Source organism: Balearica regulorum, chromosome 2 (assembly GCF_011004875.1).
Source record: "Balearica regulorum gibbericeps isolate bBalReg1 chromosome 2, bBalReg1.pri, whole genome shotgun sequence".
Classification (NCBI taxonomy): domain Eukaryota; kingdom Metazoa; phylum Chordata; class Aves; order Gruiformes; family Gruidae; genus Balearica; species Balearica regulorum.
The window spans coordinates 156,858,106-156,873,333 of NC_046185.1; the positions used below are offsets into that span (position 1 = coordinate 156,858,106).

At 37.1% G+C, this 15,228-nt stretch overlaps 1 protein-coding gene and 1 long non-coding RNA gene across 8 annotated transcripts in view; both read right to left on the reverse strand.

Moving 5' to 3' along the window:
- ZMYND11 (zinc finger MYND-type containing 11) overlaps positions 1-15,228 on the reverse strand; it is a 108,412-nt gene that overhangs the window by 32,926 nt on the left and 60,258 nt on the right. For all 7 annotated transcript variants that reach the window (XM_075746597.1, XM_075746595.1, XM_075746600.1 and 4 more), the window contains one exon: positions 11,967-12,126. In XM_075746597.1, the coding sequence (XP_075602712.1) occupies positions 11,967-12,126 (160 nt within the window). The remainder of the gene's footprint in view (positions 1-11,966; positions 12,127-15,228) is intronic.
- On the reverse strand, positions 1,485-2,685 carry LOC142600619 (uncharacterized). Its single transcript, XR_012834210.1, has 2 exons — positions 2,556-2,685; positions 1,485-1,581 (listed from the first exon to the last, which is right to left on the reverse strand). It is a non-coding gene; the product is annotated as an uncharacterized LOC142600619 (long non-coding RNA).

A 15,228-nucleotide genomic window follows, 5' to 3' on the forward strand; every position in this document is an offset into this window, starting at 1 on the left:
ATTATTGTAAAAAAAAAGATGTAAAAACAAGTAGTAAATTTTTATTTTCCTATAAATTATATGTAGGCATAGCACATGAAAACAATATAACCTCCTTTCTTAGACTTTGTCTAAAAGAATCACTTTGCCTTTTTATAATGCATATTCCATTAACATAGCTCATTTCTTACCTGTTAATCTGTTTTCTCCAAGTCCCTTAATGGTAGCCCAGATACTCGGTATTAAGTCACTCTACTATCAGGTGGAGAGAGGAAAAGGGAGGGGGGGGAAAAGGCAAAACTCTATTCATGAAACTCCCCTTTATGGGGATTTGCTGGTTTCACACTGTTGAACTAGACTTCCCAAACCATCCAAATTATGGGTATCCTTTGGACCCAACCAGTAAGCTAAAAAAACAAAAGGTCACATAGATGGGAAAAACAATTGTAAGTCAGTTATCTCTTTGGTGCAATCATGTTTATTTATGAATAATATACATACAGTTCTGTTGTCCTAAATTCAATACGACGCAAACGAAGGAAAGCATTTTCCATGGAGCTCATGGTTCCCAGCATTTCCTGCTTGTCCCATAGCACTCTTTGGACTTTTTTTTTTCCCGAGGTGTTCTGTTTCAAATGTTTCTCCAGAGTTTCTTTGCTGCTTACCTATGCGCTGCTGTGGATCTCTCATCCACACTCATGCACACGCAGCTCCTTCCAGATCACTGGATTTTCATTCAGACCCACCTGTGCGCAAACTCACGGTCAGGCCTGTGTAGTGTCTGTGTTTTAACAGTCCCTACAGCTCCAGCTGTCTAGCAGATAAAGAACTTAAAGCAGTTTTTCACATATAGTCTAAAGAAAGAGTGTTAGCAGATACACAGTAGATTTCATCCACTTTGTATCGTAACAACACTTTTGATCTGCCACAGTGGTGAAATCTAGAATGGCAACAAGGTCCATGCCAGCAGAAAGAAGTCACTTACTAAATATAAACTATATAAAATAGTAGTATTTGCATGCTACATTTATTTTAAGACATTTTCAAATCACCAACCCAAAACTTAAGTGTAATCTTTTCCTGACTATTTCATAATCCTTTAGAAAACTGAAGAAGATCTCAATGAATGAGCTCCTACCATTTCTCAGATTCCCATTTCTTTGATATCTAATGAGACAGGCCATGCCCAATTTGAAGATATCATTTCTGAGGCAAACGTTCTGGATTCTGGTATTTTAGGATTCAGGAATAGCCATAAAAAACACTTCTTTCTCTTCTCCCCACCTCCATCAGCTTTAATGTCAGAGTTCTTTCAATTTTCCCACCTTCAGCTAAGAGAAAAGTTTTAAAATCTTGGATTCTGCTGTTAAGGTTTCTTTGTTGGCTTTCAGTAACTCTTCACTGGAACCCAACAAAGTTGACTACGAGTCCATATCAAGTACACAGATACATTGAAAGAAATACCTCCCACAAGAACTACACATTACTTTTTTTCACATCTTTCATTTTGCTTTAGGTTTTGCAACCTGCATCCATCATCATCTGGTGTTGGGAAGTAATTCCTGTCTTCAGTACTTAATCCTTCATGTTTCAAACTTTCTGCTGTAAATGAAAAGCCTTTATTATAATAACAAGTGCTGGTAGTGCATTCTAGCATGGGTGTATCTACCATACCATCACTCTTCTCTGGTATCCGAGTCCTCTCCTTAAGAGGTCTCAGAGTATGCCGCAGGAATCTGTGCCCCCATTCACATTAAACAAAGCAGCACCTATTTCTTTCTAAACACGTTCTTAATCAATCAGTTCCTTTCTGTCTTTTTCAGGCAGCATCTGTTCCCATCAATGCTTTCTCGATTAGACATGAGCTTTATATAGGTAATTGTTAAAACTCTGCAGTGCATTTTGCAGTCTTTAAGAGTCATGAATATAACAAATCACTGTGGGGACGCACTACCTGTGTTCACTCCTGTCCTCCAATATAAAACCTGAAAGAAATACTTCTTTCTTATACATTTGCTGTAAACAGCTACTGCACACTTATTTGTCTGTTCACCTATACTTCTTGCAAAGTGTAAATATCCAACTCTGCACCCCATTCAAAAGGCCATCTGAAACAAGTTCAGACAAGAACAGCTGTAAGAGCCCTTAAGAACTGTGGAAATGCCAGCTGTGCTCAGCTTTGAAATGTCCCTCCTTGCCCATCTATCCACTGCTTTTGCAATGCTCTTGGAACTTCCAAGCAACTGCTCTGTAATTAGAGGAGTTTTACAGAATGTGGTTGTTTATCTGTAGAGCTGGACAGATTGAAGCCTTACTCCTTTTTTTTTCAGAGGAAGACTAGCACGTGCACCTTGTACGTGCACACTGGGCTCTTTTTTAATCAGGCTATATCTCGTTGGGTACAGTAGCTAGTAAGAAATTTTCAGCTTATCATGGGTCTCTGGCAGATGTATTGGTTTTCACTCAGACACTAGCACGCATCAAATACTACCTGGGTCGAACAAACATAATGTGTCATGGAACACCATTCCCAGTATTTTTTCAAACACAGTGGGGACACTGTGCATGTTTCTCACCAGAGGTCCCAGTCTGCTGTGAGGGCAGTCCTCCTCCTGCCCTTTGGGTCAGCCTTCTCTTCATGCCACAACATCCCTGGCTCCATCTATTCCTTAGCGAGCATGAATCCTCCTGTAAACTTGCCTTCAGTAGCCCACTGAATCTGCTTTTATCTTTTGAACAGAACGACAGGTTAGGCTCAGAACTGAGGAAGGCATGATAAATTCCTTAATGGCTCAGAGGACTTCTCCATCTTTGCAGCAGGTAAATGGTTAGCTAGCTGTTTAATAAAGTATTTCCCTTTTATCATTGCTGTACAGGATCCATACTTGATCAGGATGATAGCTTTACAACAACAAAGTTTCTTAGATCATCCCATGTTTTACATTTAATGTTAGAGCAATGCGTTAGAGTAAATTCAGCATCAAAATAAGCTTATATTCTCCCCAGTAATTCCTTGTATATTTGTATTTACTAGATACATTGCCTCCTGTTTTCCATCTATTTTTTTCTTACTGCTTTTGCTCATCAAAAGTGCTCAGTGAATAAACAAGCATCCATCTCTCCTTCAAAGCCACAAAGACTTCAGCACCTAGAATTCCTTTATGAAAATCGTTTCACTTTATCTTCTTCTTCTTTTTCTAGAAAATGACCACAGCAGGTATCTACAATGATGTGTGCTTTTACAGACAGGATAATCTGTCCGTTGCAAATCAGTTGCCTTTATAGATCGTTTCCTTTGATGACCTGGGCTTCATCTTGAAAATGGATTTCCATGAACTGACTCTGTAGGACATTTTGTAGGTATTCATTATTCATATTTTATCACAAAGAAATCCAAAGCAATTATAAGTTCATATGTCCTCACAACTACCTAGATATCCTGCTTAATTTCAAGTACTTCAATTTATTTAGTGCAAGATTTTCATAATCTTGGCAATTAACTTTTTTTTTAACATTTTTTTAAATTTCTCTCATTTTAGAAATCAGTTTTATTCTAAACAGAACCAACACAAAACTATCAGTCGGGAGACAGACCAAAATCTCCTTCTCCGTAGTGCATATTAAACACAGGCATATTTATAGCCTTGTGATAATCCATTTCCATTTTCTTCACTGATAACTGCTTCCTCTTCTGATGCACTGATGCCAGCCGACTCGGGTTCTGCAGTGAATTCCACAGCCTCTCTGAACACTTTTGGCTTTCTTTCATTGAGTTTAATCTGCAAACCTAAGTTTGTCTAATTAATTTATTGCCAGTTTGTCTTAGAAGTCTTCTGTTTCTGGCAGAAACCACCAATGTCTTCTCTGGATGCCTGCCAGGACAGGTAGATTTTTATTCCCTCTCCTATCTTGTAGTTATGCTCTGGACAATTCAGGGTGATAGGCGCCAAAGTATAGAGGCAGTCTCTAGCTCCCAGAGCTAAAGAAGAACTGAAGTTTTTTCAACAAGTGTAGTAGCATGCCAGCAGCCAAAATGACTGCTAAAACCCCTGTCACGCTTATCTTCTCAGCCTATGAGCTGTATTCCTGAAGCAATGAATAAATCTCAGTTTCCCGCCCAAGAAGATCATGTTTGGGTAGCAGTAGTTTACATTATTTGTGCTGAGACAATACAAGTATTCTCCTCCAGGATATTAGAAACAGAAAATAGTTTCAAATGAAAATATTTTTTTCTTTCTTCATGTTCCAAGTGAGTTCAAGGTTAATAGAAAATTTCAACTTATCTCCTCAGAAACTGGATTTGCTTCTGCTATTAATGTCACCATTTTTTACTTAGGTTGAGCCAAGAGAAAGTTTGTAGGCTATTTTCATTAGGGATATAAATCAGTGATGGAGTGAAGTATTTATTAGGTGCAATGCCTTTTATTTCCGCATTATGCATGTGAAGGTTTTGTTCCCCTAGAAAGAGAATGAATCCAGACCAGAAAGAAACCACCTCTTTGCTTGTAGTTCCAAGTCTTGCTCCAAGAAGAACTGCACACAAAAGGGGTCTCCCTCCCCTTTTCTTTCTTAAAATATGTTTACATTGCTTTTCTGGCCTTATCTTCTCCATGGAGTTTTGTAGTGTTTTTCTAGGTTGATGTTTCTGCACACACAGAAACATTTTATCTGAACCAACAGCAGAACCTCCTACACACTTCGCTTAAATCTCCAACTTCTTGTCCATGTCCCTGTGCTTTAGGTGTGGCTGGTATTGTTTCAGCTGTCAGTGATATAAAAGCATGAAGGCTGCATGTATTGTGAATGAAGCATGAACATTCATAAGACCATCAGCTTCAATGAAGTTTCAATCAGTGACTAGCATAACATAATAATAAAAGATTCAAAACAGTTGCACAGATGCAGAGCATTTTGAACCCACAAAGTTAATAAAAACACTACTAGGTCAGGGTTGGCACAAAAGAGGTGGGAAAAAAACAAGACGCATAATTTTAGAACAAACTCAAGATGGACTGATCTATGTCATCTAGTCCATTCGCGTAATTTAAGTTCCACGATGGAAGCTTTATACAAACTAGTTTGACTAGTTTACTTCAAGACTGTAAGTAAATTATCATTCTTCAAAACACCCTTTCAATCAGAAAAAACATTTTGTGACATCTGTGAACTACATCATCAGTATCTCAACTCCAGAACAGCGAGTGAAAGCCTCAGAATACAGCATTACATTGACTGATTTTTTAAAAGTGAAGTTGGCAAAGCTGGGAGAGGCAAGTGAAGATGCTGATGAGGTTGTTTTACCAGTTTGAAAGAAGCATCATCTCTTAGGTATGCAATAAGATGGACTCTACTAGTGTAATCTTTGGTAATATGAAGATCCTCTGAACAGTGTGAGCTTCTTTTTTTAGGGGATGAAAAAAAAAAAGTATGAGCAGAGGAGAGGGAAGAAATACTCCTGAACAGAAAAACAGGATTGGAAAAGGAATGCAGAGAATTGTTCATGATTCTTAACCCATCTGGAGACAGGAAGAGTCACTGGAACAGTGAGGCCATTCTCATAAGCTGCATGCTAATAGGCTTAATGGAAAGACAAAGGAGGGTCTTGGCTTTAATACAGCAAGAATTTCTCATCCATGAGGTGGGAGTTTAGAATTCTAATTTGTTTCTCACAGACAAAATAGTCTCTGCTTTGATTGAAGATTTGAAAGTATTTGCTTTTCTGAACTTTCACAAATCCACAGCACGATATTACACCAGTGGACCCTAATTTTTGGTTCATTAACAAGCAGAATTTTACACTAGTGCACTTTGTGATGATAATTTGGAAGAAAAATCCTTCGCTTTTAGTACACAGTGGATTGATATGGTGGAAGTCTCTTGGCAAAATAAGCTCTGGATGATAGGACCTTAGAGGATGGAAAGACAGAAAAGAAGGATTCAAAGAGTTCCAGAAGCTCATTTTCCTTGAGTGCTCTTGTGTGACCAGACTGTTATGTGGCCTGACCATCAAAGTCTCCTCATACTTTCCCTGAGGTGTGGAATAAGAGATGGAAGTCAGTCTGAGCTTTTTTCTCCCATAGGATCATTCATTAACTCTTTGCATCAGTGAATCACCAAATGTAAAGAACACTGGTACTTTCACAATAATTAGGAATCTGTCTGGAACGTTCCAGCCTGGAAAATCCTCAGTTTGTTACAATAGTAACTTTTATGGCTTGGGCTACATTTGGCTTTGGATCTGTGAATTCACAGAGGACTTCAGTTTAAAGGCAATACAGATGAGTAAGACAAATGGAGAATTTTTTAAACACTGAAGGAAATTTTTCTTCATTTGGTGTGACATGTTCTTCCTCTCTGTGCTCTCTAGTTGTAAGAACTTTCATGATGAAGGCACTGGCTGTCACTATTGCTGTTTCATATTATCCTTCTGCTCTTAACTGCACATTAAAACCATTCCTCAACCCAGATAATTAGAAGCCCCTAGCTTGCTAGCAATAACTGGTAGCTATGTAGGTTGGTTTTGGTTTGGGTTTCTGATGTTTGGGGTTTTTTTAATTTAAAGTGTATTTTATGTACAAAAAAGATTCAAACCCTCACAGTGACCATTCTTAAGCTTCTTAGAATTATCTTTGTATTTATAGAGACTCGAGATGACATAGCCAGTTCACAAGACATCTTCTGGCTACCAATACTGACCTAGCATGGAAAAACCAATATAATTAAAAAAGCAATTAAGCATGGCAAGTAAGAAACTCAGCTTTTGCTCAATCTAAAGCAATTTAGATTAACACAAACAACAGTCAAAATACTCCTTTCTCATAGATTGATCCTAGCAAAATTGAAGCTGCAATACATCAAATCGCAATAATCACTAGGTGTGTGCCTAAGGTTACTAAGGTTAACAAAGTCACCTTCAAAGCTCACAGTGCTGGCAGTGGATTACAACGAAGGTTAAAATGATGGAAAAGCAGACAGAGTGAAGAGATGGATTATTTAGGCAGACTTGAAAGTATATGGAGTCACTTTGATCAAGCACCAGTACTTTCTAGATATAAAATATCAGAAATTCCCCAGTATGAGTTAGCAAGTTATGAATACATGGGTGTGTTGGGAAAAAGCACATTCTAGTTCTAATGTTTTCTGAAAAGAGGAAAGCAAGCAAACTGCCCCTCCAGGTAACACGCTCTCCACTAAACTGAAAAATCTTTAGAAGGAAGAATTGGAGAGGCGATAATTTAGATATGGAGAGGACCAAATGCACAAGAAAATGTCTGTAACTAAACCCCAAAGTCAGACTTAACTAGCCAGAAGAGATGCTGGCTCTTTCTATAAGCAATCAATTAAGTGATTAGAAAACAGAACTCTGTAAGAGTGACTTCTTGAAAACATAATCACCTTGTATGCATTTTGTCAGTGAAAAAATAGCTCCAAGTGCCTTAACTAAGTGTGAAGCCTGACACTTCACATCTCATTAGAGAATTTGGCCACTATGAACCAACTTTAAACCACTGCAGTGCTATGAGGTATGTTGCATTCAGATGCAAACAATGAACCCGTGTTACAAACACATCTCCATTTTAGAAGAGCACAAAATTGTTTGGCTTTATGAGCACATGTAAATTGATATTACACATTCATAATGCCTCTCTCTGGGTCAGTGCAGTTTTATGACTTTAATCATGTGGAGAAGAATTATCACAGTACATGCTCAAAATAGCTCTGTGCACACTGTCTGTAGAAAAATCACAAAATATGTAAATGAGTAAGACAAACTAACTCTAAGAACTGTATCTAACCCCTGCTAAATCTACATGACATTGGTGCTTCAATTTGATTTCTTTCACTGGGATTAGACTGAGCACTATTTTACACGAATAAAAGTACATAAAAATCATGGCATAACTGAAAATAGAAATGCATAGGTAAGGAGAATCATGATTCTTTTCTTCAATAACTACATTTCCCTTCTATTTTATTGGCTCCATTGAAAACATACTTAACAACACTGATTTGCAATTTTTTTTCTAAACCTGAAGAGCAAGGAGATAATTTCTTTTATGTTGATAATAAATAACACTTCCAAATTCCATAAGTTCTGTGAGAAATAGAAATCAAGCTTTTAGAAAGGAAAAGTAAACTTCCATTACCAGATTTCAGGACTGACATTTCCCTTGCAAGGCAAGAAGCTGCAGAGATTTTGTTGAATTGCATAATAATGGCATCGACAAAGAGTGAAAACGCAAAATTCCTAACTAAAATCCTGGATAACAATGGAAAATAATTTCTTCTCTCATTTACTTTGTGTCAAATGCATTAATCATCTGCAAGATGAGAAAGCCTGTAAGATGAGAACACATTTTGAAAACGAGCAACACATCTGTATAGATGGCAAATGAGCAAACAAAATGAATACCTGTACAAGCCCCAGAGGTATAATATTTGCAGCAAAGTTCTTGTATAGCTACCAACCCTTAAATATCAGTTTGAATACAGTACATTTGGCAAGTGACTCCATATTTTAAATTTAGTAACTTATATAAAAGTATTTCTCCCACATATATCTGAGAGAAAAAGAGAACAATTTTATACTCTCTTAAATCTGATCATTCATTTTCTCAGTTTTTCAGAATATTCATGTTCACATGAGCTGTCCCTTTTGGAAGGGCCTCCCAGACCTCAGCTTGTTCTTTTGTATAATATCTCTAAATATATGAGATTTTGCTTCATTCTTTTTTACCACATGCTGATAAAACAATGATGGCAAAGTAGTATAATATTTTTAACACATTCCTCTGAAGGCTAGGGGTAACCCTATCAGAGATCGTGTCCTTACTGCATACATCATAGAATCATGGAATGATTTGAGTTGGAAAGGGCCTTAAACATCCTTAAAGGATCTAGTTCCAACCTCTCTGCCATAGGCAGGGACACCCTCTACTACACCAGGTTGCCCAAAGCCCCATCCAACCTGGCCTTGAACACTTCCAGGGAGGGGGCATCAACACCTTCTCTGGGCAACCTGTTCCAGTGCCTCATTACCCGCACAGTAAAGAATTTCTTCCTAATATCTAACCTAAATCTACCCTCTTTCAGTTTAAAGCCATTATGCCTTGTCCTGTCCCTCTGTCATTACATCCACCTATTGGATAGGCCAAATGTTTGGAAACACATAAACAAGCACCACAGATTAGCTAATGAATCTTTTGCAAATAGAACTTTGTTTGCATAATCTGTATACTTTCAATTACTGTTACCATTCAGCAATCTGTCCGCAGTCATCATTAAAACCAGTACTTTCAGGCCTTGTGGCAGCATCTAGTCAGGCACCTATATAAGTAACAGATACAGGTGCTCAGCAGTTCTGTGGCCCAGGCTAGTAATTTATTTACTTGAATATGGATTTAAAATGCTAAGACTTAGACCCAAAACTTCAAAAATGTAAAGAAACACCAAGCAAATACTCAAATAAAAAATGGGGGGAGGGACAACAGGAATGTGTCCCTTTGCTAACTCCTTGAAACAGCTGGCCCTTACTGACTTCCACTGTGGTGCCGGAAAACAAGCTAAAATCAGGGGCATTCTTGTACTGATGCCAATAGGTGGCAGATCAGTTCTCCAGTCCTTCTGTTTCACATGATAAGCTTTCCAAGTTCCTGTAGTACCAGTCAAACCGATGTTGGTAAATGGGTCAAGGGTCTGTCTGTTTGATGAGACTGAAATCCCTGTTCCAACGTTAATAGCCCTATTTCATAGAGGTCTATCTCCTACAAGTGGATCTCACAAACACCTCTGTGTGTTTGTCCTCACTGAAACGTAACTTGAGCTCACGGTTCAGCAGTCATTAGTATCAGATCTGAGCAGTACTGAATTACAAAGAACTACAAACTGCATCTTGATCAAGTGCAGACAAAGCATCTGTAAAACTATCCAGTGTGTCCAATGTAGAGAACATACCAAACTTCATGGTTTTGCATCAATTGTTGGAGAATGGAAAATACTTGATCTGATGTCAAGTGATGACAATGACACTTTGTTACTCATTAAAATTTTTTGAATAAAAGAACAAAGAGAATGACTTTATACCAAGTCAATGTGTTTTGCTTCATCTGCCTGCAGCATTTTGATTCAGTATTAGGATCAAGAAGTTGAAGGTTGGGTACTGTTGATACATGGCCTGGATCAGAAGCTGATTCCTATTTTCACATAAAACTGTTAAGTCAAGTGCGCACTGGTGTTCTGAACAACTGAGATGGCCATCAGACATATGGACACAGCACAATGCATCAGTGATTAGCAGTCATGCCGAAAATACAGTCAATATTTCTAACCAAAGGGCTATTCATAATGTGACTTAAGCAGCATCCTCAGTCAAGTCAAAGACAACTCTTTTCATTCTGAGATAAAATAATTACATAATTCTTATGACTCACTGGGAATTTACATGTTTGTTATCTTACAAGTTTTGTTAGACAAATGTTGCTAATAAGTAGCAGGAACATTTTTTAAATGACCATTTAAGAAATGGCTGTTGTGAGGCATTTTCTTTTTTTTTTTTCTCCCTCCTAGCAATAGAGGAAACAAACATAGTGAATATTTGACATAACTACAGATCTCAGACTTTATGTCATGTTGAGTCTACACAGCTAACATCACCTTTAAACAGATAAAACTGACTTAAGAAATACCAGAAGAGCTAAGCTGGAATTTTGAAATGTTTACTCCCAGGGAGAATAGTAAAAACAAAGCTATATATCCTTTAAAGGCACCCATGAGGCTTTCTAACAAAATTAGAATGAGCATCTTAACAGTGACATAATGTACATTAAATACATTAAATTTTATGTATATATAATAAAGTACATTAAAAATAAGTAAATTTTAATACTTTAATACTTTAAATTAGTGTAACTGGGATAATTTTAACCATAATATTTTCTGTTATGGATACTGCTTGTTTCCACTTCCTATTTCTCTCACTTTAAAACAAAAAATAATCTGTTGCTTCACTTTCAGGATCTTACTGATGCCTGCAACAGTGCAATGAGTATTTCAGTGGTGTTTAGAATTTATTTTCCTGTAGCGTTTTTGTTTTTCCTCAAAATTGAAATTATTATCTATGTCTGACACAATGCTGTCCATTTTACCAGTATTTAATGCAATTCCAAAGCAACAGTTCCTAGTTCAAGTATTTTAAAGTTTTGCCAAACTCTTTTTTTAATTATGAAAACATGGTCTCGTAAATAGAGACTGGGCTTCTGAACAAGGCAAAGCAATTGTGCAAGCTTCTTCCTAGTCTATGGGACTATTCTCAGTTAACTTTGCGAGTGCATTCCATCTCAGCTATGGAGGGACAGAGAAAACATGCTTTTCTTCCCTTCACATGACTTTCAACCTGTTTTAACTTGATTTAAATATTTATTTTACAGATCCAGTGGAACAACATCCGGATGCCTGTAACTAATTTGCTAAGAAAACCCTTCCTAACTGAATGCCCTGGTGTTCACAAATATCTGTAGAACACATCTTTTCATGTATGTTTGTGCATAAATTTACAATTTCTTGTTGCAGTTTTGAAAGGGAGGAGTTCTTCCTTCGTCAGATTCAGATTAAAGCAAGATTAATCAAAAATTCTTGGGTGTTGTTTTTTTTTTTAAAGATACCATCTTTGGGATTTGAGGACGTCTGAGGATTTCAAGTAATACCAATAATATTTACTGTCTTCCTGTACAGCTGTAGAAGAGAATATTACACAAAAGTGAGGGATGACTGAGCAAAGGATTTTACCAGTGTTTCATAGCAGAAAACTCAGAATTCGAGAAGAAAGAGCTTCTATGGAATAGAAAAGGTTAAAAAAGTTTGAGTGCATTACTTCCCTGTTCACAAGCACCAACACAGCATCTATAAATAACTTCAAACAGAAATTAAAACAAGTTTCATGCTAAGATACCAGAAGTTGTGATTTATTTTCTCAAAGATTTTATACTCACAATCTCATCTCCTGGCAACCAATATCCTTCTTGTTCAATACCAGCTTTTGACCCTTTACACCCCACCGTCAGGGTTTCAACAATAAGACCATCCTTGACTGCTAAACTCAGCTGACGTGTGGTTTCTTTTGGATGCATACCATGGACTCGAGACATATACCTGCACACAAAGCAAAAAAAGTCTTTAAGTGTTAAGCCGTAAAAAGTATCAGCAAAAAAATACTCTTTTTCAAATGATTTAAAATAATACACAGTCTAAGTTTTAGGTTGTTTTTAAACCCTCCAAATTTATACAATTTCCCCCTTTACTCCAAATCATCTTTTCTTCCCCTTGAAGTTGTCATGTACACACCTACATGAGTATTAGCACAGTAATCATCTACCAAAAAAAAATTATCAGACCCCAAAACTAACACGCGCACTGCCTGGGCATCTCTCTGCTAAGCTTCCATATCCATTTGAGCCCCTAAAGAAACTTCTTTAAATTAATTGAAACTTGCAGTTCTGTAATACTTCCTATAGCATACATACTATAGAATGAGCCTGGAGATGTACCAATGTATTTATGTGATGCTTGTGAGTACAACACATTTATAAAACGTGGAATTTACGCATCACATATCAAAACCCAACAGCTAGAATTATAGTACTAAGTGTTTTTTCTCCTCTTCTTGAGATAACAACAATGATCACACTATGATGAACTGCACTGGTGAGAACAAAACATATATAGCCTAAACTATGCGTAGACGTGAGATTCTGTTGTGTAATGTTGACCTCTACCCAGTATAATTTACTTCTAGACCAACACCAAATATTAACTTGGAGTAAACAACATAAAATGATCTTCCCTCAAATAAAGACGACCTGTTTGAAGATTGTTACACTTCAGAAATTTTTTTAGCAGAATTCCAAGAACATATCTATGAGTCACTGCACACAGAGAAGTGAAGAGAGCTGCAATGGCATGCAATCAGCAGATAAGTGAATTGACTTGAAACCAATTGTTTTGTGGACATATTTTTCTAGTTATACCTCTCTCACGTTTACAGGGCTAATTGAATTTCTCTTCCTTTTTTGGTTTCTCCAGGTAATCTGTCTTTACCCGTCTCCTAGGAGAGAAATCTATAATTTGCTTACTTTAAGACAAAGCTGTCAGCTATAGTATCTTCTATGTCATGCTTAATAATGAATTCCAGCATCCATGATTATTTTGTGACTGTCATCACAAACATCTTCACAAAAAATATTACTATTTATTATCAGGACCAAACTTGAGGAAAATTTATTTCAAAGCAGTAGGATTACATAAAAAAATAAGTTACATGAGTTCAGATATTTTTTATAACATGGCTGACAGGAACTTTTAATGCAATAGAAGCTATAAACTTACAATAAGGGATGAAGACCACTCTAGTCGTCAACCCTCCCATCAACCCTTCGCTCTGAAGACATGTGACTTTCAAACGTCTTGTTGTTTTGGATGCATAAAGGTCTTTTCCAATTCTGCATTCTCTCTCAAGCTGTTGCTGAGAACTGGTTTACCCTAATCTAACCTTTTTCTTTTGCTCTAAAGGAAACTAAATGCATATAATCACATAGTAAATTTCTGATTGGGTAGAAGCATTTATTTGTGTAGTAAATTATAAAATAATCAGAGCAACACAGGAAATTTAAAAATTTCTGCCTGGTATCAGAGGCATTTACATAAATGCTGCATGTTTGCAGGATCTTGGGGTGTTTGGTGGGGGTAAAAACTCTTAGAGGCTGATGCTGCCATTTACTGTATTTTACAATGCCTACCACAACATGGTCCAAGTCTGGTTGGTTTGTGCATGATACCACTGCATAAAAAGTAAGTAATAATAAAGGAAATTAATAGAGAAAGAACAAAATTCTGTGCAAGTCTGTGATCCAAGCTAATATATATCAATCTTACACTTGATATCAAAAAGGATTGAGGGCCAAGCAATAACTCAGATGATAGACACATCAATTCAGTTCTGTATCACCCTGCCCAACCTGATCCCTCTCTGCTTCTGTAGAAACCAAAACTCAACATGAGAACCTGTTCAAGTGATCTTAAACACTACAAATGAGTTTTCCAAGTTCTCCAAATTCCAAGGAGGGCTTAAACAGGTAGACTCAAATCTTTTACGTCACTTTCAGAGTGCCAGTGAACAGTATTAGTATGCTGAAGCATAAAGTACTGAAGCTTTAAAACTGTGTGAAATTGGGAAAACAACTCATTTGTTTGTATACTCGTTACATGTGTTTCGTGTGTGTGTGCACATATGCACATATTTATGCAAGCACAACTAGCTTTTTAAAGTGCAAATTATCTTTGTCAACATTTGCAAAGTTTATCATTTTTTCAACAAATTTCCATTTTAACTCTGTACTGACAACCTCCTCATCAGGTTGCATGTCTTCTGCAATTACTTCAAGTCTTTAATAGGTCTCAAAATACATATCATAGGTACTAACTATCATTCTTCCCATTTTACTGACAGAACAAATCAGGCATTGAGCAAGGAAGTGACTTCTCAACAGTTACAGAGTAGGCTGCTATAGGTTTGAGAACAGAAATCACAAGTATTAACCCAGTGCCATTATCTTCAGTGCATCCTGCTGAAGAAACCACATATTTTGCATGGCATCATCCATAGTTGCAGAAACACAGTCTAACAAAACTCTTGAATGCATGCTGCAAATTTTGTGATTCTCACTCTCATCTCTGAACAGAACGATACATAACACCAACCAAAAAGCCTTAAAGCAACACTAATCAGCTAAGAGCTTTAATCTGCCTATTTCAACTGCAGCAGGGTGTGCACTAGTGAAAAGGAGCACAAGGCTCAGAATCTCCCGTTTCTCAAATCCAGTCTGTGTTCTCAACCAGAGCGAAAGGACTGCCACCAACTAAACAATCTCCTCATTTTCTCCAGCTGTAGATCAGGACTAAAAAATCCCCAGTGGCCTTTTGAAGAACACTTTAGTCAATGTTCAGATTGTGCAGTCTGGAGATCCACAAGGGCTATGTTTTCCATGTTTAAAGTAAAATGCTATCAGCTTTCATAGGAAAGCACACACATGTAGAGAGATTGTTTGTAGTTCAAAGACTAGAATTGCTGTTAGAAAAGTGCCCCCTCCCCCTGAATTTTTACTTATATTAAAACCTGTGAAGTGGACGTGGGTAGATATTCACAAAGACTATAAAACAACACTGGCAGGGTCTGGATGAAATCCTATCTTGTTTCTT